The following is a 23545-nucleotide window of genomic DNA, read 5'->3' as shown; positions in this document are numbered from 1 at the left end:
AATTTAAGATGAACGGTGCAATCGAGAAGATGCAATGAAAATGTGAAAAGCTTATTTTCAATAAAAAAAGATAGATTAAAGTAGTTGTATCATCAAAAATAAGATTTATCAAAAACAAAAATAAAACCAACAAAAAAAATAGATTCCTTGATATCTAAACAACTAACTCTTGTGTTACACAAAACAAAAGGGTAGAGAGTGAGTATCGCGTGAGAGGCAGCAGAGAAAACAAGGACGTACGCAGCCAATTGGTTGGCTGAGTATCAAACGATTAGACACTGCCCAACGCTGCCCCGTCCGTTCTCGCTCTCTTCCAACGTGCCTGCACACGTTGTGCGGCGGCCGGGAGAGTGTGAGTGGTGCGGTTGCACAAGTTGGAAACCAAGTCGGCGAAAGACAATCGAGTAGTTTTTTTTTTGGCAGTTATCACAGTGGATGAGGAAGTGGACATTTGAGAAAAGTGTTTGGGGCAAGTGGACTTTTAATTATCATTATTTATAGAAATTTGTGGAGTGCGAAGTGGTCCCTCATTTTATGAAATTTTTTTCAGTATAACTACAAAAATTAATTGATCACTCTTTGTCCAGGGAAGGAATTCACTGTTAAATCACAGACAAAACCAAATCACAGCTTTGAATCTGTAATCAATTTTAGAAATCAACATTGGTTTTCCAGCTTCATTTTTCTATTGCTGTAGTAGTCTCAAGACAGACCGACTTAGTTACATAGTGACCGTTCTCGTAATTATTTAAAACAATCTAAGGGCGTTTGAAGTTGAATATCTCTGGTCCAACCGTTTACCAAACTGTCAATATTTATTGCATACTTTTGTTGCTTCAAAATTGATAAACATATATTTTTAGTCTATAAGTTCACTCATTTATTAAAATACGCTAGTCAATAAGAACATGTGGAATTAACTACTTGTTTACACAGTCTTAAAAATACTGAGAATTCAAAAATTAAAAAAAAACAACATTTTTGAATACCTATGGAGAAGCCGTACCCCAAAAATTTTAATCATTTCAAAAAATTCAGATGTGGTTTTATAAGCCTACGACTTCAATTTAACCTCAAATTTTAATAAATTACAATTTGAATTAGAAATAAGTTGGACATTAATTTTTTAGGTATGCTTGGTCTTAAAATATTAACTTTAAAAATAACGATTCAAATATTCAAATCTTTTTTGTCTGATATCAAAAAAAACCTGTTAACTAACTGAAAAAATTAGGTAGCTTGTTAGAAAAAAAAGAAAACTGTTCTTCGGTTTTCGTTTCTGCAAAATGATAAAAATTGAGTAATCAACTTTCTCGAACATTTTATCTATCAATGATCAAATACGAACTTCAACAATAGTTTTCAAATTACAAAAAAAATATGCATAGAGAAAAGGGAATATCTAAAACTAACATTTCTGTCAGCAAAATTGACTTTATTTTTATTTTTCTATCACCCAATCATTCGTTTCACGTGCGCACAATCGCTCTTGGAGATTATGCTCAAAGCTTACAAATAATTTATAGTTTTCCCTCCTCTCAACGGTTTGGTCAACTTTCTTGAAAGTTGTCTCGTGTCTTGCAGTGAAAACGTTTTTTTTCCAGTTTTTCGCTGTTTTTTTTTCTCCCGTCGTCCTCTCGTCTTCTTCTTTCCCAGCAATTTATTGATTTGTGGCGGTGGTGTGCTCCCGAGCCTCCCGAATCCGCACATTATCATTCAAATCCGCTGTCCGTTTGCCCGGATGTCATCCGCGGATAAACTGCGATAATCTTTCGCGGGAAGCCATACTTATGCATCGGAAATGGCAGTTTTGACTAGCGAGCTCCATTTTCCATTCTCAACCGACACGAATGTTACTAATGTGCTCATTGCGCTTGTTTAAAATTCATTAGTTGCTCCTGCCCCTGCTTCTGCTCTGAGAAAGTACCTTCTTTCCTCGTTTCTTTTTTTTTCAGCGCGTGTTTCTAGAAGGTTTTCTTACAGAGTCACAGAATGTTAACTGGCTACACTACAGAAGAGTATATTCAAATTGGATTTACTATCCTGGTAAGCAAAACACCATTGAAGTAGTTGTAATATAATTCAATTATTCAGTGTGGAGCATTGATTGGGTGGCTAATCAATCGTTTTTACTTTAAAGGGCGCGTGGAAGATTCGAAAAGCAATCTGAAAAATGATGAGCAGTTTTCTGGAAAAATGAATACGGTAAGTTGTTTACAATTAAAAAAATTTTGCATGTTTTAAACTCCAACCTTTTCAATAAATAACACTAAAATCCGTGCTAAAATACTCAAGGAAATAGTAGCTGAGCAACCTAACAATTATAATAATATCATATTTTGCAGGCAAACATCAAGAAAAATCGTGTGATCTTTAGCCCAGAAGTTTGCGAAAATGGTATGAATTTTAGTTTTTTTTTCAGAAAAAATGTTCATTTTCAGACCCACCAAAGGAAAGGGCTTCAAACTCTGAAAAGGACAACAGTGAGGAAAAAACTGAGAGTGAATCAGAAACTGATGAGCAAGATGAAGATGAAGAAGAGGAGCAGATGCCACAGTTTAATAACCGAAAAATTACAAATACTCAGAACTTTTGTCCAGATGAACCGTCAACGTCTCAGGAAAATGTGAGCACAACATTTTTCGGCCAAAGTCTAAAATTGTATTTTCAGCCTTTTGCCAAAGAGCTTTCCGATGCTGACAAGATGAATGTAACAATTGGAAAGCTCCACGGAAAGCTTGCCACTGCTCAATTAAAGGCGAAAACCCGTCAAATCGCCGCAGAAATGAGTAACGAGGAGAAAGAATATGTGAGAAAAATCCTCTTTTTTTAAAACATGAACCACTTAACTTTTAGGAAGCAAAAATGAAAAACAACCAAATGGAATCAATCATGAGACTGATGATGCAAAACCAGGAAAAGTTCGGCATGAGCAGTGACGACATCAAAGAGCAAATGAATCTCTACAACTTTTAAGAACATAATCTTTTAATTATTTTTTATTTGCTACTTTCGTATTGTAAAACAATTCATGTCAGCAAACTTTTACCAAAAACTCACAATCCACTTCATTCCATAATTGATATTTGTCCCATGATCATCATCGCATAACTTCCATGTACAAAAAAAATAAATACTGTTGAATCAACTGTGAAAAATAAATTACACAAAAAAATAAAGTTATTTCTGAAACATTTAAAAAATTGTATTTTTTTTAATAAATAGTTTTTGAGAATTCATAAGATTTGTGAAAGCTTCAAAGGACTTGCTAATGTCAAATTCAAAACCTAATTTTTTCTTTAATGTGCCCTTTTAATAAGTTCTTGGCAATGCTTTTTGGCAGTTTGAAACCTCAAACTTTGCCAGCTCTTTTGTGGCATAGCGGCCGGAAATTAGTTTTCTCTAGTTATCTATCGACAAAAAATATATCTGAATCACAGAACCTACAACACTAAAAAGATTGCGCCATTAGAAGTTCTAGATTCTAGTTGGCCACATTTTAAAAGTTCTTTTCACAAAATTCGATATTTTGAGACAATTTACACACCAGAAAAAAATTGTAAAATGTTCATATAGCAATTTTTACATAACTTTTCACAATCTTCATATATTTATTCACATGTTAGACCCATTATAAAAATTTCAACTAGTTTGACGACGACGCATTTGGACGAGTTGGTGGACGGCGGTTTGAAGGACCTCGGCAGCGACTCTGAAAGGTTTTCTTGGTGTTTCAAATAACAGACTATGTACTACCTTCAAAATACTACCGACGTGATCTTCTGGATTCTCAGCAGCGACATCATTTTCATCGCTAACCGGTAAGTTTTTGACAGGAATGTTAGGTGTAGAACCCGGGAGACGGAATGATTTTTGTAAGTCTCCTATTAGTGATATTTTTGCAGACATTGTTTCGCTTGGTGGCTCTTTTTTGGTAATTGATGGTTTTGCTGGTTTTGCTGGTTCAGATGATGAGGGTTCCTGAAAGCTAGTAAAAACGCTAATCATATGTATTTTCAGAAATCAATCATACCATTTCAGGTTGAGTGACAATTGACGAGTTTCTGTTTTTGGGAGCGATTGGTGTTTTCGGTTTTGTGGGTAGAGAGAACAAGTCTGAGTCAGAGTCACTATCATCAAAGAGTGACTTGGCGGCTGGTTTTTTGAATTCTACTTTGGGGATTACTGCGGTAGTGTTGGTGACAGGTGTTGGTTTTGGCTGCAATTTACATACTCTGTCCAGTGTATTTAGAACAAAACTTACCGCTGGAATATCAACAGCTTTTGGAACAACAACTGGCTCAATAGGCTTCTTCACAACGGGAATGGATTCCGTTTTAGCAACAGGCTTTGATTTTGAGAACGACTTTAAAAAGTCGTCATCAGAGTCCGAATCTGATGAGAACAAAGATTTTTTCGCAACTGGTTTAGTGGCTGGGACAGCAGTATGGTTTGTGGGTTTGACTTGAGGTGGCTGAGAAGGTTTTGGAGTCTCTACTTTCTGTAAAATATAACATTGTGAAAATAGGAGCATGACATTTCGGAAAAAAAATTGTGGCTTCGTGATGAGCGAAATATAAAGCTGAGCAAACAACTATTCACTCTATTCACTAACCTTGACCTCAACAGGCTTGGGTGGCACCGATTTCTTGACAACTTCTGTTGGCTGCTTCTTGATTGATGTAGTTGGCTTGAAGATGTCCGTGTCCGAGTCAGAGTCGGAGTCAAATAAGCTTGACACGAGCTTTTTAGTGTCCACTGGCTTTAACTCATTTGCTAAGATTTTTCTTGACAGAGCAGACTCGTCTGGTTTCGCTGGAGTCGCTTCAGCCGGTTTCACAGGAGTAGCCACAGCTTTTGGAAGCACCTGAAATACAATTTCATTACGAGTTTATTGTTATAAATATTTTAACAACCTTTGAAGCGGCTGGCTTTTCAGTTTTTGCAACCGTTGCAACTGCAGCGATGACTTCAATTTTTGGATGGCCAATCACAATCACCGGATCAGCAGAAATACTGGTCTTCACAACTTCAACCGTGCTTGTCTCCAGTTTTTTAACGGTCACCGATTCGGTCTCACTACTACCAAGCGGCTCACGATCCGTATCCGAATCAGAGTCCAAAAGCTTGGCTTTTGCGGCAACCTTTTTCTTCATTTCCCCAATCACTGAAGCCATAGCCGCCGGTCTCGTTGGGCCCTTCTCAATTGGCATAGCACTTTCGGATACCAATTTCTCATTGTGATGCTCTGCCAGGCTATTTTCGTTTTGTGAAGTGATACTAGCAACTTCTTTCGGTACGTCTTGAGGTGAGTGTTGAATCCCATTTTGACCGACTTGATCTACCAAGATGGCAGTAGTTGATGGAGATGGTTTTGGTGGCTTTGGCTGTGGCGGAGCTGAAAAAAACAAATTTAGTTTTGTGAATTTCTCATGTCAGGGCATATTCTCGTATTTATAAAGAAATAAAGTTCAATAAAATAAAAATGTATAAAGCTGGTTGGGAAAGTAGCAAAAGTTTGGCGAAGAAGTTGCGGGTGGCTAAAAAATTGTTCCTGTGAATTGGCGTTTTGTGTAAAAGGGTTATTCAAGAAGTGTCGGAAAATAAGAAAGTGTACAAAAATGACGTCACAGCTACATTGAAGTACAAGTTTTTCAGACGTGACATCATTTTTCTACATTTTTTTAATTTCCGACACTACTCCATAAGATTTAGGCTTGATAACAAATTCGTATCCGCTTATGAACGGAAAAACGTCGTTCTTTCCGTTGTCCTACCTTGAACTTTCAATATGAGTTATAAAATGTAACTTCCTGGATACATCATTTTCGAATTGAAAAACCCCACCTGCCAGTGTCACCGGCTCCTCAACGGTTTGTGCTACCCGTGGACCTATATCGATTTTTGGCTGCTCTACGCCATTTCCGATTTCCACACGTGATCTACTAGACTCCACAACTTCATCTTCATCTGAGCTAGATGCTCTTTGTCTATTCCTATTGGCTTGTGGTCTACTGGCACTTTGTCCATTTGCATTACCATTGGTTTCAGACTGCTCTCCAATATATCCGGACGTGAAGACTGTTGGATTTTCCTGGAGTTAGAGATTTTTTAAAAGTTTTTTGATGAATGAAAATACTCACCAGGAAGTTCATAGTGTTTCCGGCATTGATAATTGCGTTTTTGTAAGAATCCAAAAATTCCTGAGTGAACCCGCTGCTTTTTCTGCTATCAACCCGCATGTCTTCAGAATTTGGAATGTTTTGGGTAGAAATAACCTGAAAAAATGGAAAATTTATGAGGTATGTGGGAGGCTTGTACTTAAATTGAAATTTTTGGGTCCAATGACTTCAAAATTAAAAAAAAATGCTGACCTGCCTAACTGCTTTGTGATTTTTAAGATTGGCCATCCGTGATGCTGCACTATTAACTCGTAATGCTACAAGTCTCGAAAACTTTTCCAAATCATTGGCTTTACGCTCGACTTGTGTCATTCTTTGGTTCATTCTTGTTGATATGTCACGAGCCATTTGAGTCAGCTGAAATATTGATTGAGTGAATTATGAAACCATGAAAATGAAAATATATTTACCTCTTTATCGACTTTCAATGAGTTTGGATTAATATTTGTGTTAAGGCACTCATTGTGTTGCATTTTTCCCCGTTTGGCTATTAATTACCAAATTCTGAAATAAAAATAAGTAACTATCAAAGTTATTCAAAAATTGTAATGAACAAGAACCGATAAAAAAATAATAATAACCAATTGTGTAAACAGACAAAAGTGCGCAGCTGGCGCATTTCTCGAGAGTAGTTGCTGACGTACTACCGGTGCAGTGTTGCCGCTGCCCATTGCGAAAGAGTGCGGTGGAGAGAACGAGATAACGCAAAAAAGGGAAGGCGGCTGACACACAGTGAGAAAAGATGAATGGGAGTCTTGTGGAAATGTGAAAAAATATTGCAGAGAATGTTGGAAATAACGTTATAACTATGTAAAAAATCTATAAGTTCTAAAGATTTTTGTATGTTAACAGTTGAAAAAAAAACAAAGTTATTAGGTGAAAATATTGTTAGAAAAAATTGAACTTACATCATGATGTTGGAAGGTTTCCGAAAAAAAAAGTTACCTAAATATAGTTATAAAAAATGCCAAATTGGTCGTTTATCTTACAACATTTCGTTGATTAAGTTAAAATTTAAGTAATAGGTATTCAAAAGAGATTGACATGTGCAATAAAGAATGAAGTAGAAAAAAATTTTTCACCTTTGCGGCACGGACTTATTTGCAAAATTTGGGTTTTAAGTTAAAAATAAGGACATAATTTTCTCGAAATTTTGCACCTCTATAAAAAAATTAAATTTTTTTTGAGACACTTTTGAGAATTCTCATTACGAAATTAGTGCATTTAGGCAGATTTTGAGTTTATACAAAGAAAAAACCCAAAGTAGATACTCCTCTTTTATGTGCATTTTCGATTGAAAAGTGCTCAAAAGTTGACAAATTAGCACACCAATCGACCGAAAATTTACTTCCAGCTATTCCCAAAAACTCTGAATTCGAGTGTAATCGTTCAAAGGTGGAGTACAAAAATTTGAGACGTAGCTTTTTTTAGGCCCAAAATGGCTTAAAACTACCAAATTTTGGAATGAGACGTTCTGAAAATTTCTCAACCAAAAGTTATGGTGCCGCTCAAAGTTTTGGAAAAACTGGGCAATTTTTCAGTGTGGAGCTTAATTTTCATTCAATTATTATCTTTTAATGTCTTCACAATTTATAGTTATCTCGTTAATTAAGATGTTTTTTTGCCGATGCGGGCACACTTTCTATACATTTTTGGAAGCTACAAAAAAGTTGAGATATTAGCTAAAAAATGAACGTTTCTTTCAAATCATAACTTTTTTTTGAGAACAGAACGTCTTATTTTGAAATTTGGTAGTTTTGGACCATTTGAGTTAAAAAAGCAAAGCCCGAATTTCGGTACCCTCCCTCTTTTAAGCCTGTAAAAATTTAGAGGGGGGGGGGGGAATTTTTTGAGATAGTTAAACCGTTTTTTGAATGTTAATTTCATGAATTTTAGAAGCGTGAACCTAAAAAAATACCGCATAATTCATTATTTTTGTTAAACCATATGCCTAATAAATTTTATGTTTTTATTTTGGCAACAGCAGCCCATTTGTTAAGTGACCCCATATGCAGCATCGATACAGTTTTTTTTTAATTGGTGGTCACTTTTTTCCGTCTCAAAAAAAAACTAGGTTATCTTTTTTTCACTTTTCAATCTGTCCTTTCGAAGATGTTTTGATATCGCTTTCGTAAAAGATATGCAGTTTTTTTCCTGAAAAATAGAATAGCTGGACAAACTTTAACTTAACTTACATGCCCATTTCAAATGTTTCTTTCAAATTTCCCTTCTTCCTTTACCCTCGAATGCACATGTTGCAAAATCCAGGTCACCGCAATAAAATACCATCAAAAGTGGAACAAAAGTTCCATTTCTTTTTTATCCGATTCGAAAGAGAGAGAGAGAAAAAAAAAACATCTACGCGAATTTAATCGGGTGTCACGCAGTGCTAGCCGTTGCACAGGTCATTGTTTGCACGGAACCAACTTGCACTGTTTTTTTGTGGGCGGAGTTGAAAGCGAAAAAAAACTATCTAGGAGGGAACTGGGTCACTCGGATGTCCACAGTCTGTCCACTTTCAATTCCTCTTCATTCGTGCAGCCGTTTTTTGCTGTGACGTAGTAGTGGGTATATCTTTCTCGTGAAATAACATGTTGTGTTCTTCGAGTGAATATATTCTTTGAGGCTTTTTTAAGGCAGATTTTGAAACAATATAGCAAAATTTATTGCTCTATAATGAAACTAAAAAATTACAACTTTTAACTACAAAAACATGCAAAAAAATGGTATAATTTGAGGTTTACCTAATTTTAATTTTGATTTTTCAAACATTTAAACATCCATAAAAAAAATACAAAATCATTTTTTGGCATCATTTCTCCTATTTTAAATAATTTTATTTTAAAAATTAGCTTCTCAACATTGGAAAAAATGATCGAACATGCAACTTTTCTAGCTATAATTGAAAATCTGTCATTGAGCAATTAATATAGACCCATTTTTTCAACACCCATACCTTTCTTATCAGTTTCCCTCTTGCCATCTTTCGTGTACATTTGCAACATTTTCTGGATCATCAATCAAGTGTGCACTGACCACTCTCTCTCTCCTCCTATTTCCCTCCTTCTAAATTCGTCTAGGCGTCGTTTGCGTATGTGTATGTAGCGGCAGGCACTGCCCCGTTTCACGCACTTTTGCCTGATACCATGGAGGACGACGGCGCCCGGTACTGCCGCCCGGGCCCGCGGTTCGCAACAATGGAGCATACGGAGACGAAGAGACGCAGCGAACCGCGAGCCACCAAGTTGCTCCGTGTGCCGCCGGCGCCCTTTTAGCCCCACCTCTCGCGGGTTTCTGTTCATATATGAGAAGCGCATCAGTTTTTTTTTCTTATTCTAGATGAGTAGCCCACCTAGCAGCGGTCGTTTTTTTCTCTTTTCGTAGGAAAATTTTCAGTTACACTTATTTATTAGAAACCTAGATTTAGAGACTTTTAGAATAACTTTACTTCCTAGAACACATCTCCCTTTGAATTTATATGTCTAATTTAACAACAAGTACTAATCCATTTTTCAGGCAAGCAGGCGATTGGTGGACGGTCTACACTGTGGATCCGGTGAGGTAGTAGGTTGTATAGTTTGGAATATTACCACCGGTGAACTATGCAATTTTCTACCTTACCGGAGACAGAACTCTTCGAAGCTGCGTCGTCTTGCTCTCACAACTTTCTTTTCGTTTTCTTCCTCCTCTTACTTTCACCTCTTTGTTTTTCTTTATTTTGTGCTATCAATTCGGAGTCGCAAGAACTGTATTCGGTGATCCCTATTGATATTCTTTTGTACTGTATTCGGAGATATTGTTTCACGAACTGTATTCGGAGAACTGTTGTATCGGTAATGTATCTGGAGAGAATAATCTAATCGTATGTACTGTTGAGTAATGTATCCATGGAGCCGTTTGACATTTCTAGTGGTAAGATGTGCAATAGTTCCAATTGCTAGTCTTCACCATTGTAGATAGTGGAAATCATGTTTATTTTCAGGGGAACCTCATCTGCTGGGCAACTACTCCAACATGCGTGTCGCCTAGGGAATGCCGTCTGGCACCAAGTGGGCTGTCACCGCAAATCATCAGGATCTCACACTTCTACCTCAACACCTCTACCTCATCCGCATCTACCTCGATTGGACCTATTTTTTTTAAATTCTTCAAATAAAAACTTTTTTATAATTTAAACATTTGAACTTGCTCTTGATAATTAGATAAATTTTTTATTTACAACAATTCTTTGTTAGTGTTTTTAGTTTTCAGATCTTATTAGACAGAAATTTCTAAAGTTTCAGGAGGTGAAGAACGAGCAGGAAATAAAAAAATGTGTAAAACACAGAAAAATAGGCAAAAAGCTGTGTAACTCAAAAAGTTTCAAAGCGGACAGAGATCGAAAACCTTGAGCGTTTTTTAAAATAATAAACGTGCATGTTAGTCTTCCAGGCAGAATTTGCCTGCCTCGTGCATACAAAATAGTATATGTAGTATATTAGGGCGGCAAATAAGTTTTGACGTATTTCGTCAATTTACGGTTTTCCTTAAATTTTATATGGGTGACTTATAGTAGGCAGTGGGTATATACAAGCTTACTAGTTTCAGCTATTTCAGCCTGCATCTTGGTACTTTGATCTGAAAAAAATCAAAACTTTTTCGAAATTTTTTTTTGCGATTTTTTGGGTTAGGCGTTTGAGTTTTGATGTTAATATCTAAATCAATTAAGTTTTGCTTGTGGATTACAAAAAGTGAATCCCGACTCAATTGGTCCACTCTCAAAACTTTTATAGCGAATCAAATTCAAAAAGTGAAGTGTACAAAAAATTTGTATTTTTTCAGATTCAATATTTTCTTGAAATTTCAAACTAAAAAGTGTACACGTTCATCCAAACAACTCATTTCATAACAATTCTGGTCAGTTCCAGACTCCGTTGGGGATTTATGAGTTTCAACTTTTGAGTGATCTGCGATGTTCAGAAGACCTTTAGGCTATTTTCCAAATTATATTTTCACAAAAAAGCAACAAATATCATGAAACTATGTTTGTTTCTTTTGTACTGTCCTTGTTTTTCATATCGTTCCAAGTTATCTACCAAGAAAAAAGATTGGAACTTTTGGTTAAAAAACTTAAAGTGTTTGGAAGTTAATTTGTACAAAAAAAGCAAAAATTAGTGCTCCTGTAAAAGAAACAAGATTTTATTTATGATATTTCTTGCTTTTTTGTATAAAAATAATTTGGAAAATAGCTTAACAGTCTTCTGAACATCGCAGATCACTCAAAAGTTAAAACTCATAAATCCCCAACGGAGTCTGGATCTGACCAGAATTGTAATGAAATGAATTGTTTGGATGAGCGTATCCACTTTGTAGTTTGAAATTTTAAGAAAAGATTGAATCTGCAAAATTACAAATTTTTAGTACACTTCACTTTTTGACTTTGATTCGCTATAAAAGTTTTGGGTGTGGACCAATTGAGTCGGGATTCACTTTTTGTAATCTACAAACAAAACTTAATTGATTTAAATATTAACATCAAAACTCAAACGCCTAACCCAAAAAATCGCAAAAAAACATTTCGAAAAAATTTTGAATTTTTTCAGATCAAAGTACCAAGATGCAGGCTGAAATAGCTGAAACTAATAAGCTTGTACATACTCACTGCCTACTATAAGTCATCCATATAAAATTTAAGGAAAACCGTAAATTGACGAAATACGTCAAAACTTATTTGCCGCCCTAATACAATTAAACCATTTTCCTAGCTATCCTTGATTTCGCTGGAAGAAACACTGTTTAAAATTAGAAAAAAAAAAACTGTTTTAATATGTCTATCTATTTTAATGATGTACTAGATTAGTCAAAGTTCCATAATAATTAGCAGCAAAGTTCAGTGATTTGAAGAACAGAAAACAGAAAGCATAAATCATCTTTAAAATTTTTTGAAGAATATTCTGATTGGTTAAAAAATAAATTAGAAAATGTGTCATATTTATTGGTTCAAAAAGGTATAACGTTTAATTGGCGATTGTGATTATTCTGCTCCTCATTTAAGCAGACAGGGAGCAGAAAAGCTTAGTCGGTATTGGTAGCAATTTGGAGGTCACAATTTCAAGTCCGGGCTCACTTCCTAGGTTCACCCAGTCTCTATTGGAAAGTGAAGCAATCCACGGCTGGATTATCGGCCACAGTCTCCGGCTAGGACGTGGCTTAAATTATAGCCCAGTGGGAGCACAACCAGGCAGTGTACCTAACTCCCAGATCCGCAGTGCGTTGCGCTTGAAGAACGAATCGCCCTTTAATCTTTTAATCCTTTTAAATATTTCATTCGAAATATAGCAAGTTTCAAATATGGTTTACGAAAAAATGGTTCAAAAAGTATATAACTGGGCATTCTACTATTTACGTTTCAATTTATTCAAAACTCTAATGTTTTCAAGTACTCTTCGTTTGGTTAAAATATAAGGGTCTAATGGAATTACGATTTCTGTTTTATACTTTTAGAACAAAGCATACATCTGTTCTGTAATCTGTTCTGTATTTTTGAGTGTTTAAATTTGCAGGGTTAAAACTGTATTTCCTTTTAATTTTTTTCCAAAACCAATCTAATTATGTTTCATTTTTCATAGTTTTTGAATAATATAATAAATATACATACTGTGATAATTTATTTATCTGCAGATTGTGAAACGTGCGACAGGGTAGGTAGGCTCTAACTGTTGCTCTTTCAAGGAGTAGTACAACAATGATTATTCAAAGAATTTAAATGAATTAAATCGCTATGTGCAATTATTCCATAAGTGTTCACCTGATGATTAATTTAGCAATAAAAATTCCCAAAAACTTATAATATGTCTGCCGCAATATTTCCTATTAATCGGATCACCAAACAATTACAAAACTCACACCCGTTCATTGTAATCATTCTATTGACTTTTGCATTGTTGAATCAGCCGGGCAATGTATGGTAAGCCCAATGATCAGCGAATAGGAAACCCCATATAATAATATTGGCCAGTAGGTCCCCAGAAAAATTTTAAGTCTACATCTCGACAATGATAAATATTGGCTTTAAAAATGCAAAAATGCATGTCTTATTGAAAACAAAGATATTTCAGAGCTATGAGGTTCAAGAATTGATTAGGTAACAAAATCATAAAACAACTTACAGGTTTAAACCATTTTCTGGAACTTTCGTTTGCTATCTGAATCTATAGCTTTCACTGTTATTTTAACTAACAGTTTACAAACAGTAACCATAAAATATCATCCGAAAAGAGAAACACAAACAATACTTTTTTGGAAACAAAAAAAACTATTTCGAGTTTCACTGAAAAGTAACATTTTTAGAGCTCTTTATTTATTTTCAACTTTTTGTACCAAAAAATGGCAACCCTGGCCGAAACTGAGTCAGTGAAATTCCATTTTTAATGTTTTGTTTAGAATTTTTTTGGGTTTGAGAGCATTCAATTAATTTCAACCAAATAGTTTCAATAAAATGTATCTTCATTTTTAAAAACGTCGAAACACTTTCCAAAACTTAAAACTGATACTTGCTTCCATACAAGACTACACACAAAACACACCGACTCCCGGTTGTGCTCGATAGTAAAAAGAAATGAAACGTGGTTCAACTACATTTTTCGGAATGTCCTCAACTACTGGACACGTGTGTTTGCTCTCCTCACTCTCGCATACATATTTAGTTCCTAGCGTGCTTTTCTGCGGTTTCCTTTTTCTCTAATACTGACCATTCATCAGTTGCAAAAGCGCACCACTTAGAGTTTTAATTTGCTTTTTCTTCTTGTTGCTATCTATTTTTTTTCAGTAAGTAATTTTTTTAAGTTAATAAGAATACTTCAATATTAATTTTTAAAAGTCTTCAATTAATTTCCAGAACAAAGAGATTGAAAGCCAGTGAAAAATTGATTTTTCAAAGCACGAGTACTACTGGGTTGGATTGGTAAACACACATGAGGTGAGAGAGGTATAGGAAACAAAAGCTAAAAACAAAAAATAAATAATAGTGCAATTTCACTATTTTTTCTATTTTATGCAAAAAAATGTATGAGAAATTAAAATTTTTGCTTTTTTAAAATGTTTTTTGACCTGTGGTTGTAGTATTTTGATGTTGCATTTACTTCCTGCGTGACGTCCTTATCATTTTGCTGAAGTTTCAAATTTATGATAAATGCACTAAAAGTTTCAAGCAAATAGTGAGTTTATCAGCTTCAAACTTTTTTCCCTGTTGAAAAATGTATAGTAATTTAGAAGTTTCACGTCTGCACTCAAAATTTAAAATTAGAAAATGCACTTGAAGTACTTACTAGAATTACGATTCTAATAGTACTGCATTCTTTCATTACTTTTTCTTTGTTTGACACTCATTACAATAGTAGGTAAATATATTTTTATATAACTCATTCCATAATTTTTCAGTAATTCCTATAAATGATACATACTTTTCTTAACTCATAAAAATTATGTCATTTCGAAGTGAAATTCTCTCAAGCTGATTTGAAAATGCTTATAAAAAATTGAGCTTGAAAACAAAAAAAAACCAATATGTGGGTGGAGACTATTTAAAAATGGAGTAGCGCCAGTTGGGAAGTTGTTACAAGCATGTATAATAGTGAAACTTTTTTTTTTAATTTTAAAAACTTTTATTGACTGCCAAAAAGGGGCCTTACGGAGTTTTTGCCACTTTTAGAGAGAATTCGAATCCTTAAAATGTTAAGTATCAATATTTGAAACATAAATATATCATAAAAGTCGGTGAAATTTTTTATCAAAAACGCAAAATTGAGATTTTTCCAATTTTTCAAAAATAACCTTTTTTTTTATTTTGGATTTTTAAAAAATAGCTTCTCCATTATTGTTTCTGTTTTTTATCGTTAACCAGTTCTTCTAAAAATGTGTATATTAAAAAAAATTGAAATTCCTACAATTGACCTTGCCAATACATTGACATTTTCCGTTTTTGATTCGGGTATATATAAAAAGTTTAAGTGTAGTGAATACTAATACTTTCAGTCAGACATTTTGCTGAATTTCAAATTACATTTCAAATTAAAAAATTCTGTTCAAACACTGCACAAGTCAAAATGACTCATTCCTTCATATCACACATCAACATATACGAAAACTCTAGTAAATTGACTTAATTTTCCAATAATGCGATTTAAATGTTCCAAACAACGGAACGATGATTAAACGTTTTCTAAATTGTTTATGATTCTTTGTTTTCATAACCGAATAATCTTTTCTGGAAAGGCGGGGCAAGGCGTAAGTTGTTCTAGTCACAAGGAAATGTAAATAAATTGTCATTACGATGGCTTATCAACCAGTTCAAAATCGGTTCAATTTCCTATTCCGCCTTGCCATTTGTCATTTTTAGATGAATTTTTAGTTAGATTTGAAAAGATACAATACAATTCAAAGTATTATGTGTGTAGGAGAATTTGTCAATATAATCTAAAATAAAGGGAATGAAAAACATATGCTACTACGTATTTTAATTCTTTATTAACCTTTTTATGGTAAATTCTAACTATACATTTTTTTCCCCCGATATCGTTTGAGAATGTAAATTAGTAACCTTTTGGCTACAACTTACAAGTGCTTTTTCTATTGAAATATTTGAATTTTTGTATTTTGATTTTAAATCTGTGTTGCGACTAGACACTATTAACACAATTTAATCAGACCCACGTCAAGAGGTGACTTTAAAACTTTTAATCGTCTTTCCAGTTCACTTTTTTCTTCGCCAATTTCTTAGTGTCACCATGTGTGGTCTGAGGAATGCCTAATGCTTGTTCACATCGCTAATTTGGTTTATCAATTCACAGATCACTTTTTTTTATTTATTGCATTACTAAGTTAACCATACCCAAAGTATGTATTTTGGTCTTGTTTACTAATCTTTCACAGTCGAAGAATTCCCACCATTTGAGACCTGTTCTCTTTTTATTACCTTTGCAAAAATCCTGCGATAAACCCCTTCTCAAAAAAATATGAGAACATATTATATGTATCAAGAGAAATTGATATAGCATCATAACCACGATATCTTCTCAATTTCACTTTCAAATGAGAGAGATAATAATCAGTTTTTAGTTTCCATAGTTACACTACATTGTCCTAGAGTTTGTGAGCACTCAGGGCACACATTTTTCAGAGTAGAGTGTCATTTTTCTAATCAACCTGCAAGCAGTGTAGAGGAGGCAATTCCTTTTTGCTTTACATTTTTCGATGATAAAACCATTGGTCGTAGATCAGTCGGTTACAACAACCACGCTTCACCCTTACCTCTTCCTTCCTTTTCTCTTGCCTCAATTTATTGCATATTATTTCAGCAGCAGAGCACACATCTTACGTTGTCAGAGAGGAAGAGGATCAGTGTTTTCACAACTTATACTATTTGTTTTCCACTGATAACATCGACGGCATCGCTTGATAATGATTAACAGCATGCTGAACGAGGATTATAGGGTTTACCCCAAACGATGGATTTATTTGCTGGCAGTGAGCATGATTAACTTTTCAAATGGAAATGTGAGTAACATCATTATTGGAAGAAAATAATTAAATGACGAACATGATCATGTGATTTGTTTATAATAGATTTTCAACCTAGACTTCATGTCGTCGTAGATCATATCAAATATCATTGAAGATAGCCAATATCAACTAAACAGAAAGTGACAAATGATGATAAATCGTTCTTCTTCTGATAACTAGAAATCTTAGAAATCAAATGTTCTATCATCAATTAAAAATGTTCATGATCATAAAAACAACCTTTTCTCCAGACATGGATCACATACGCGGCCATCACTTTCTACACTAACAACTACTACTCCAACTCAAATGCAGCTCTATTTTTCAACGTTATTTTTATGGTTTTATCGATTCCGGTGGGATTCTTAGCATGCTGGTGGATTGATAAGTTTGGACTCCGATCAGCGGTAGGATAATCTGACAAAAATGCTGATCTAGAGCTAGATGTATTGCAGTATCACATTGGAACATGGGCAAATTTCATCGGAAACATTATTCGTCTGGTTGCGTCAGGGACTTTTATAGACCCGTCACTACGGTATGTGGTTTTGGGGATTTGAATATTGAAGTTTAAAATATTGGTTTCATTCTATCCAAAATGTTTATTTTAATTGTTTAAAATTTTAATTCTAATTGCAATCTATGTTTATTATCATAAATTTATATGTATAGTCCAGGGCTCTCATAAAGTCTCCATAACGGCACCTGCACCGGCTTTACGGCGTGACTTAAGCCGCATGTATCCGGATGCATAGTGCGGTGCAAAACCCCGAACGTGTCGGCCACTTTCAAACAACTACATCTTTGCACTACGTTGCGCACACACCAAGCTACTACTCATTTCACGCCAAGCTGCGGAACCCCGAACGTGTCGGCCGCTTCCAAAAAACTACCTTTTCGCATTACGTTGCGCAGACACCAAGTTTCAAAAGCTTGACTAAGTTCAAAACTGATTACCCTAGACACTAAAAATGCCTACCATTCTCTTAAATTATTGAATGCGAAAAAACTCTCAAGATTTCAGATTCCCAATTGCTATAACCGGACAGGCAGTAGCCGCTTTTGCACAACCATTTGTCATGTTCCTTCCCACAAAACTCGCAGCATACTGGTTTGCGGATAATGAGAGAGCTATTGCAAATACACTGTCGTCAATGTCGAATCCCATTGGAATCGCTGTCATGTACTCATTGGCACCTGTATTTGTAAATAAGACAACTCCAGACAACTTTTTCAATATGGTAGGAAAATCCGTTCTTTGAAATTGAATCTTAGAAAAAAAAACCTGCAGAACATAGCAGTAACGGCTGTGGCTGTCATTCCTGTAATTCTCTCCTTGTTCATCAACAAGTCAAAGCCACCTACTCCTGCAACACCTTCCAGAGATACAGACGTAGATGCCCCGCCATTTTTGGAAGGTGTCAAAATATGCTTCAAATCGAAAACGTTCATTGTGCTATCCATTTGTTTGGGTGAGTTGTTGACAGTCAAATTTAAAACAACATTGCCAAAAAGTATGCCTGATTAATGTTCAGTACAATAGTTTAATACAATAGTGCTCATAATTGTCACAATACCCACAGAGTGACCAGAAAAATTTTTTGATCTTCCTAGAGAAACATGAGTTATCATCATTTTGTAAATTCACTTTTTCGTTAGACTTACACTTTTTCCAGCAGGAGGTCAAAGTCCTGGGAGTATTCAGGGCAACTGTGCTTGCCAGATTAAAATGTTTTTGATTTTTCGAAATGCGGAAGAATTAACATACATCTTGACAGTCTAGTTTCCAATATGTCACGTATGCACATTTACAACCTAGAAACTGCCAAGTAAATGTCTTTCAAAAATGCTTTAATTTTTAGGCGGAGGAGTCGGTCTTTTCAACGCGTTGTACAACAATCTGCAGCCAGCATTGTGCGTGAAAGGGTATAACCCGACGTTCAATGGAGGAATGGGAACCTTGTTGATCATGTCTGGACTCGTTGGAGCAGCTATCAGTGGGATCATTGTTGACAAGTGGGGAGAATTTGAAAAAGTTAGTTTAAAACTATGGATATCTGGTGGCAATGCATTTTTGAACTTCGACGTACCAAATACCGGTTACCGAAAAGTTACCAAAATTTCTGCAATTTCCAATTAGAAAAAACAGTAAAACAACTAGATTATTTTCTCCTTCTGAACATAGCTTTTAGATCACACTCTCTACACATTAGCTTCACATTCCACAATTTTTCAGGTAATGAAAGTATCATTTTGCATTGCCGGAGTTGCAGCAGCTTCCTTATCAATTTGTATCAACTACGAGGGTGTGCAGTGGTGGGTGATACTCTCGATTTTTATCTTTGGAGCTGCTGGATTCTCAATTTATCCGATTGGTCTCGAGATGGGAGTTGAGGCGACATTCCCAGTGGCAGAGGCCACGTCAACCGGACTTATTATCATGATTGGACAGGTTCAAGGAGTATTTTATGTGATTATGACAAATCTAGCTGTCGGAAAACCGGACCCTCATGATATGGCCATTCAAACGTGCGTGGACACCAACTCTCAGAATCATACGGTGTTAACTTGGAAATGTAAGATAGAGTTTTCATTGTTTTAATTAAAAAATTATGCATTCTCAATTTCTTTTTTTCAGGGCCATTCCTTATCTGGCTAATTTGCATATCTGTCCTTATAACTAGTTTTGTGGCATTCTTCTGGCCTAAGTACAAGCGAAGGAATTACGAGCAGGGAAAGAAATGGAACGAGTTAGATCTTTAAATCTATGTGTATACATATGTATTTATGAAACCAAAAACATATTTTCAATGAAAATTTGAAAAATTAAATGTTTATAGGCAAAGAAAAAGTTTATAAGAAAATTGAAAAAAAAAATCGGAGAACCAAAACTTAATTACACGGGGGTGAATCGGAAATGCAAAAAAAATCGAAAAAAATATATGAAAAACCGTTTAATCTTCATCATCATCAATAAGTTCTTTCTCGTGTTTTGCATCGGTTATCATTTTATTGATAGTGTCAATGGCTTTTTTGGTATCTCTGTAGTCTTCATCTTCCAGTGTACCTTTGCCAGCGAATTTGGCTTCTTTGGCGTATGATTCGCAAATCTATAAATTTGAGTTTCTTTTGTAACACAATGTGATGATCTTGGAGTATTCAGGCCTCACGACGTCACTCAAGCCGCATGTATCCGAATGTATAGTGCGGCGCGGACCCCGTACGTGTCGGGCGATACCAAATAACTACATTTTTGTACTAGGTTGCGCACACACCAAGCTACTCGTTTCACGCTAAGCTGCGGAACTCCAAACGTGCCGGCCGCTTCCATATAACGACCTTTTCGCATTACGTTGCGCAGACACCAAGCTACTCGTTTCACGCCAACCTGCGTAACCCCGAACGTGTCAACCGCTTCTAAGTAACTACCTATCGCACTACATTGCACAAACACATACAACGGCGTCGGCGTGAGGCCCGCATTTTGCGCCTCACTCAGCTGGGAGCTTTAGTATACAGTATATTTGGTTGTATCGAGACTGTAAACTAATTTTTTTCGAAGTCTCATTTTGCAGTCACATTTGAACCGATTTTTATAAATTAGATCAAAACTAGAAGAAAATACGAGTGACGACAAAAATTGAATGGTTTTTTTTTCTAATTTTTCCAAAATAATTTATGAGATTAATTTAATATCCCCCTACAAACTCTATTTAAATCTTACCTTAAATGAATCCTCATCCGCCACATCTAAATAGCTCTTCACAAGTTTCGCATAACTGACATAAACCTCAAGCCCTCCTGGCAGATTCTTCTCCTTCCACACTTTTCTGGCAGCCAACGTGACTTCATAGTAAATTTCCTGAAATCAAATTGTTCTTTTCATGAATCGATTTTTTCAAAAATCAAACCTTCACTCTATTCCAGGCTTCACTCCGTTCTTCATCTCGAGCATATCGACTGAGTTTGCTGAACACGTCGTAAACTGCGTCTAAATACAATTCCAGCCATTCTGCAGATTTTCTGAAAAAAGAAACGGAACCAATGAAACATTATAAAACGTGTAAGACAAAAAGAAAACACGCGTGGGTTGAGTCAAGAGATATTGTTGTTTTTTCTCGAAAGCTTCTGGTTACCTGCTTCAAATAATTTTTTGAAAACAACACACTGGAAGTATCGAAAAAGGTTTTTCGTAAAAAAATAAAAAGTTTAAAATCTATGATTTTTCGACAGTGAATGCAAAACAGTTTTACAAATAATTGAAAATTTTTTAAAGACATCAATATAGCTCATTTTCAAAATTTAACTCCAGTGAGCTATTTTTTTGACTGAACTACAAAGTACATGTTAAACAAAAGTAATTAAATAATTATTTTAAAAAAATTGATAATCAAACTTTTCAATAAAGGATGCTACTATTTATATGTCTCCGCTAGTTTGAAGTTACCATTGAAAGAACAGCAAATTTGAAAAATTTTAAAAAATTCAAATTGAATTGTTGAACCGAAGAATCCAGCTTACATGCCTTCAAAATTACCTTCGCCTGCACGCGTGCTTTCCAAAACACACTTAAACCTATTTATTTTTAGCTCAATTATGACATATGACAAATATGACATATAAAATATGACATACATAATAAAAAAATTTGTCTAAAAACAGACATAATTCTGCCTCTCGTCAAAACTTTAATTTTAACTTACACTAATTTACAGCCTTCTAGCAACGGCAAGCACGCTAGGCAGGCATCTTTCTTTTCTTCAAATGAGCAACTGAAATGTAAAACCTTATAAATTTAAGTTAAGATTTCTTTTCGTACCTAGTTAATTTTTCACAAACAATAATATTAACGGTTTGCATTTCAGAAAGTGAATATTCGATACCATCTTCTGCGGTGTATTGTTCTATTGTTTGAAAAGCATCGTCAAGTGTTCCTGCTTCTGCTTGTGCTCTAGCTTTGTTGAAGGCTTCTGTTCGTTCCATTTTCTTCTGAAATTTAGATATTAATAGTATTAAATCTGCTGATTATCGTGTAAAAAACGAAAAAAAAAAACACAAATATCTGAAACTGCTCGTCCAAGATTTGAAAATCTGACAAGAATCATGCAAACGTCATTCGAAAAGAGTAAAAAGTTTCAGATGAGTGAGATGGGATACTCACAAAACACATCTGTTCTATTGAGGGGTTGCCTCGGGAATGACACCAGTGTAATAATCGTCTTCCATGCTTGTGGGCGGAAAGTTGTGTAAGAAAACAGAAATCTTCTGCCCGGGGAGCAAGATATCACGGATAAATCTTAATAAATTGGCATTGACACCCCACCCGACAGGGGTTTTTGTTGATTGAGAATTTGTAAATTTGTGAAATGAAGATGCACACATGTCATAAACGCAGAAAAAATGGTTCGAAATTTAATAAAAATTGCATTGGTCAGTTGAAGTAACCAAATCGGAAACCTGATCTAGAGAGTCATAGCTCAAGGATTGTGATTACTTTCTTTTCTGTCAGTAAACAAAACTGAGAAGACTACTAACAAATCAGCGGACGGGATTAACACTGATTGACTTGAGTAAAACAATATATAACTTCGATCATCTAGCGAAGACGGATGTACTATACGTTAAATTATGTACAGAGCTAGCGCAAATCCGCTTTACCAATCAGACAGGATCTACTATTGTTGGAGCCGTTCAACTATACTTTACGTAAAGAAGTTCTCAGGGGCACTACGTATACATTAAGGAAGCTATTCTCATTTTTGCAAGTTTGATTGAATAATGATTCCTAACATCACAAACATCACAAAGTTGCCCACCAAAACCAGGTGGACATTTGCAGTTGTTACAGTCATTTGGGTTGATGTAGCCATCATTTTGACAATCGAGGTAGTTAGAGCAAGTGGCTGAAAATTTAAACAGGACTCAGTCGGTAGTGGTGGCCGCTAGTAATCTGGAGGTCACGAGTTCAAGCCCGGTCTCACCCCCTAGGTTCACCCAGCCTCTATTGGGAGGTGGAGCAATCCATGACTGGACTATCGGCCACAGTCCCCGGCTAGGACGTGGCTAAAATTATAACTCAGTGGGATCACCAGCAGGCAGTGTATCTGAGTTTCATAGTAAATTCATAGTTCTTTCATAGTACTTTGATAGTAAAATCATAGTATTTAAATCAACTGTATCTTAATATGTTTTTAAGAATTCAAGTGTTGCATAAGTGTTCCAAACATGTTTTATTACAGTTGCTGAGTATGAAACAGTTGAATCACATTCAAGCCCTGGTCTCTCTTGAACTCCGATCTGAAATTTTTCTTTTTTGTTTTAAGCCTTTCGAAACTGGTAAAATTTTTGTTTTTATTTGCAGATTTTAATGACTAAAAATCCTCCATTCTGCCAGTTAGAAAATGTGTTTTTTAAGCTCAAAGTTTTTCGATCGAGTTCGGTTAATATTTTGTTCACAAAAAATTTTGAAAAGATTATAGGATCTTTGTATCTTACTAAACAGGTTAAAAGCCAACAACATTCTGCAAAAAATCACAATTGAATCAGTATTACGAAGCTTGATCTTGGCGCAAAAATGCATTGAAAACAATTTAGACCTGAATAGAAATGAAGTTTGTTCTAATTTTCTTTGTCTTTTGTTCTTTGTATGCCCATTACTTTCAAATTTGCCATTACTTTCAAACTGTGTGACTATATCAAATTGTATATCAATGTAGTTTGTCGTTGTTCATTTTATTTAAAAAAAAACAAAAACATTTATGAGCATACTTTTTATGATTTATTCAATTCAGAAAAAAAGTACGTTCCTCAATGTTTATTGTCTC

At 35.1% G+C, this 23545-nt stretch overlaps 5 protein-coding genes and 3 non-coding genes across 9 annotated transcripts, besides 3 other annotated features; 4 read left to right on the top strand and 4 right to left on the bottom strand.

Moving 5' to 3' along the window:
- Positions 1-1729: 1729 nt before the first annotated feature.
- Positions 1730-1808, bottom strand: C05G5.10. The gene has a single exon (NR_072586.1). It is a non-coding gene; the product is annotated as an Unclassified non-coding RNA C05G5.10 (non-coding RNA).
- Positions 1809-1983: 175 nt separating this feature from the next.
- C05G5.3 (Matrix-remodeling-associated protein 7 helical domain-containing protein) lies at positions 1984-3146 on the top strand. Its single transcript, NM_078048.6, has 6 exons — positions 1984-2046; positions 2095-2205; positions 2346-2397; positions 2442-2626; positions 2672-2809; positions 2857-3146. The coding sequence occupies exons 1-6, from the start codon at positions 1993-1995 to the stop codon at positions 2974-2976; spliced, it is 660 nt and encodes a 219-aa protein (NP_510449.2). The 5' UTR covers positions 1984-1992; the 3' UTR covers positions 2977-3146.
- Positions 3147-3552: 406 nt separating this feature from the next.
- wshc-2 (WASH complex subunit FAM21) lies at positions 3553-6692 on the bottom strand. 2 transcript variants are annotated; one of them, NM_078047.6, is made up of 10 exons: positions 6593-6692; positions 6375-6539; positions 6144-6278; positions 5848-6094; positions 4917-5398; positions 4616-4867; positions 4265-4501; positions 4034-4219; positions 3757-3981; positions 3553-3712 (listed from the first exon to the last, which is right to left on the bottom strand). In NM_078047.6, the coding sequence occupies exons 1-10, from the start codon at positions 6653-6655 to the stop codon at positions 3647-3649; spliced, it is 2058 nt and encodes a 685-aa protein (NP_510448.1). In that variant the 5' UTR covers positions 6656-6692; the 3' UTR covers positions 3553-3646. The 2 variants fall into 2 exon arrangements, with proteins under 2 accessions (NP_510448.1, NP_001348786.1); NM_001361825.3 differs by having other exon boundaries at positions 3554-3712; positions 3757-3988.
- Positions 6693-8673: 1981 nt separating this feature from the next.
- On the top strand, positions 8674-10405 carry let-7. The gene has a single exon (NR_000938.3): positions 9724-9822. It is a non-coding gene; the product is annotated as a pre-microRNA let-7 (primary transcript).
- Positions 8674-10405, top strand: a primary transcript.
- C05G5.8 lies at positions 9316-9453 on the bottom strand. The gene has a single exon (NR_072585.1). It is a non-coding gene; the product is annotated as an Unclassified non-coding RNA C05G5.8 (non-coding RNA).
- Positions 9515-10405, top strand: a primary transcript.
- Positions 9699-10405, top strand: a primary transcript.
- On the top strand, positions 10215-10325 carry C05G5.7 (uncharacterized protein; the record flags this gene model as incomplete). Its single annotated transcript, NM_001381158.1, has 1 exon — positions 10215-10325. One exon carries the CDS (start codon positions 10215-10217, stop codon positions 10323-10325), a length of 111 nt encoding a protein of 36 aa, NP_001367173.1.
- Positions 10406-13875: 3470 nt separating the features above from the next.
- Positions 13876-19553, top strand: C05G5.1 (MFS domain-containing protein). Its single transcript, NM_001375173.1, has 10 exons — positions 13876-13988; positions 14059-14139; positions 16517-16715; positions 16973-17128; positions 17177-17259; positions 17746-17962; positions 18013-18193; positions 18584-18756; positions 18958-19297; positions 19360-19553. The coding sequence occupies exons 3-10, from the start codon at positions 16620-16622 to the stop codon at positions 19482-19484; spliced, it is 1371 nt and encodes a 456-aa protein (NP_001361831.1). The 5' UTR covers positions 13876-13988; positions 14059-14139; positions 16517-16619; the 3' UTR covers positions 19485-19553.
- Positions 19538-21714, bottom strand: F33C8.4 (DUF7758 domain-containing protein). The gene is made up of 5 exons (NM_078045.6): positions 21541-21714; positions 21425-21493; positions 20633-20744; positions 20446-20583; positions 19538-19831 (listed from the first exon to the last, which is right to left on the bottom strand). The coding sequence occupies exons 1-5, from the start codon at positions 21702-21704 to the stop codon at positions 19676-19678; spliced, it is 639 nt and encodes a 212-aa protein (NP_510446.2). The 5' UTR covers positions 21705-21714; the 3' UTR covers positions 19538-19675.
- Positions 21715-23545: the final 1831 nt, after the last annotated feature.

Source organism: Caenorhabditis elegans, chromosome X (genome assembly GCF_000002985.6).
Source record: "Caenorhabditis elegans chromosome X".
In the NCBI taxonomy this organism is placed as follows: domain Eukaryota; kingdom Metazoa; phylum Nematoda; class Chromadorea; order Rhabditida; family Rhabditidae; genus Caenorhabditis; species Caenorhabditis elegans.
This window is presented reverse-complemented; position numbering and strand designations above follow the sequence as displayed.

Excerpts from the sequence above, each read along its gene's own strand:
- C05G5.3 (NM_078048.6), top strand. The coding sequence starts at position 1,993 with ATGTTAACTGGCTACACTACAGAAGAGTATATTCAAATTGGATTTACT. Across the intron at positions 2,398-2,441 it reads CCCAGAAGTTTGCGAAAATG|ACCCACCAAAGGAAAGGGCT; the intron begins GTATGAATTTTA and ends GTTCATTTTCAG. Across the intron at positions 2,627-2,671 it reads CGTCAACGTCTCAGGAAAAT|CCTTTTGCCAAAGAGCTTTC; the intron begins GTGAGCACAACA and ends TTGTATTTTCAG.
- wshc-2 (NM_078047.6), bottom strand. The coding sequence starts at position 6,655 with ATGCAACACAATGAGTGCCTTAACACAAATATTAATCCAAACTCATTG. Across the intron at positions 6,279-6,374 it reads ATCACAAAGCAGTTAGGCAG|GTTATTTCTACCCAAAACAT; the intron begins GTCAGCATTTTT and ends CCATTTTTTCAG. Across the intron at positions 4,868-4,916 it reads AAAAGCCAGCCGCTTCAAAG|GTGCTTCCAAAAGCTGTGGC; the intron begins GTTGTTAAAATA and ends ATTGTATTTCAG.
- C05G5.1 (NM_001375173.1), top strand. The coding sequence starts at position 16,620 with ATGATTAACAGCATGCTGAACGAGGATTATAGGGTTTACCCCAAACGA. Across the intron at positions 16,716-16,972 it reads TTAACTTTTCAAATGGAAAT|ACATGGATCACATACGCGGC; the intron begins GTGAGTAACATC and ends CCTTTTCTCCAG. Across the intron at positions 17,260-17,745 it reads TTTATAGACCCGTCACTACG|ATTCCCAATTGCTATAACCG; the intron begins GTATGTGGTTTT and ends TCAAGATTTCAG.
- F33C8.4 (NM_078045.6), bottom strand. The coding sequence starts at position 21,704 with ATGGAACGAACAGAAGCCTTCAACAAAGCTAGAGCACAAGCAGAAGCA. Across the intron at positions 21,494-21,540 it reads GTTTGTGAAAAATTAACTAG|TTGCTCATTTGAAGAAAAGA; the intron begins GTACGAAAAGAA and ends TTTACATTTCAG. Across the intron at positions 20,745-21,424 it reads CTAGAAGGCTGTAAATTAGT|AAAATCTGCAGAATGGCTGG; the intron begins GTAAGTTAAAAT and ends TTCTTTTTTCAG.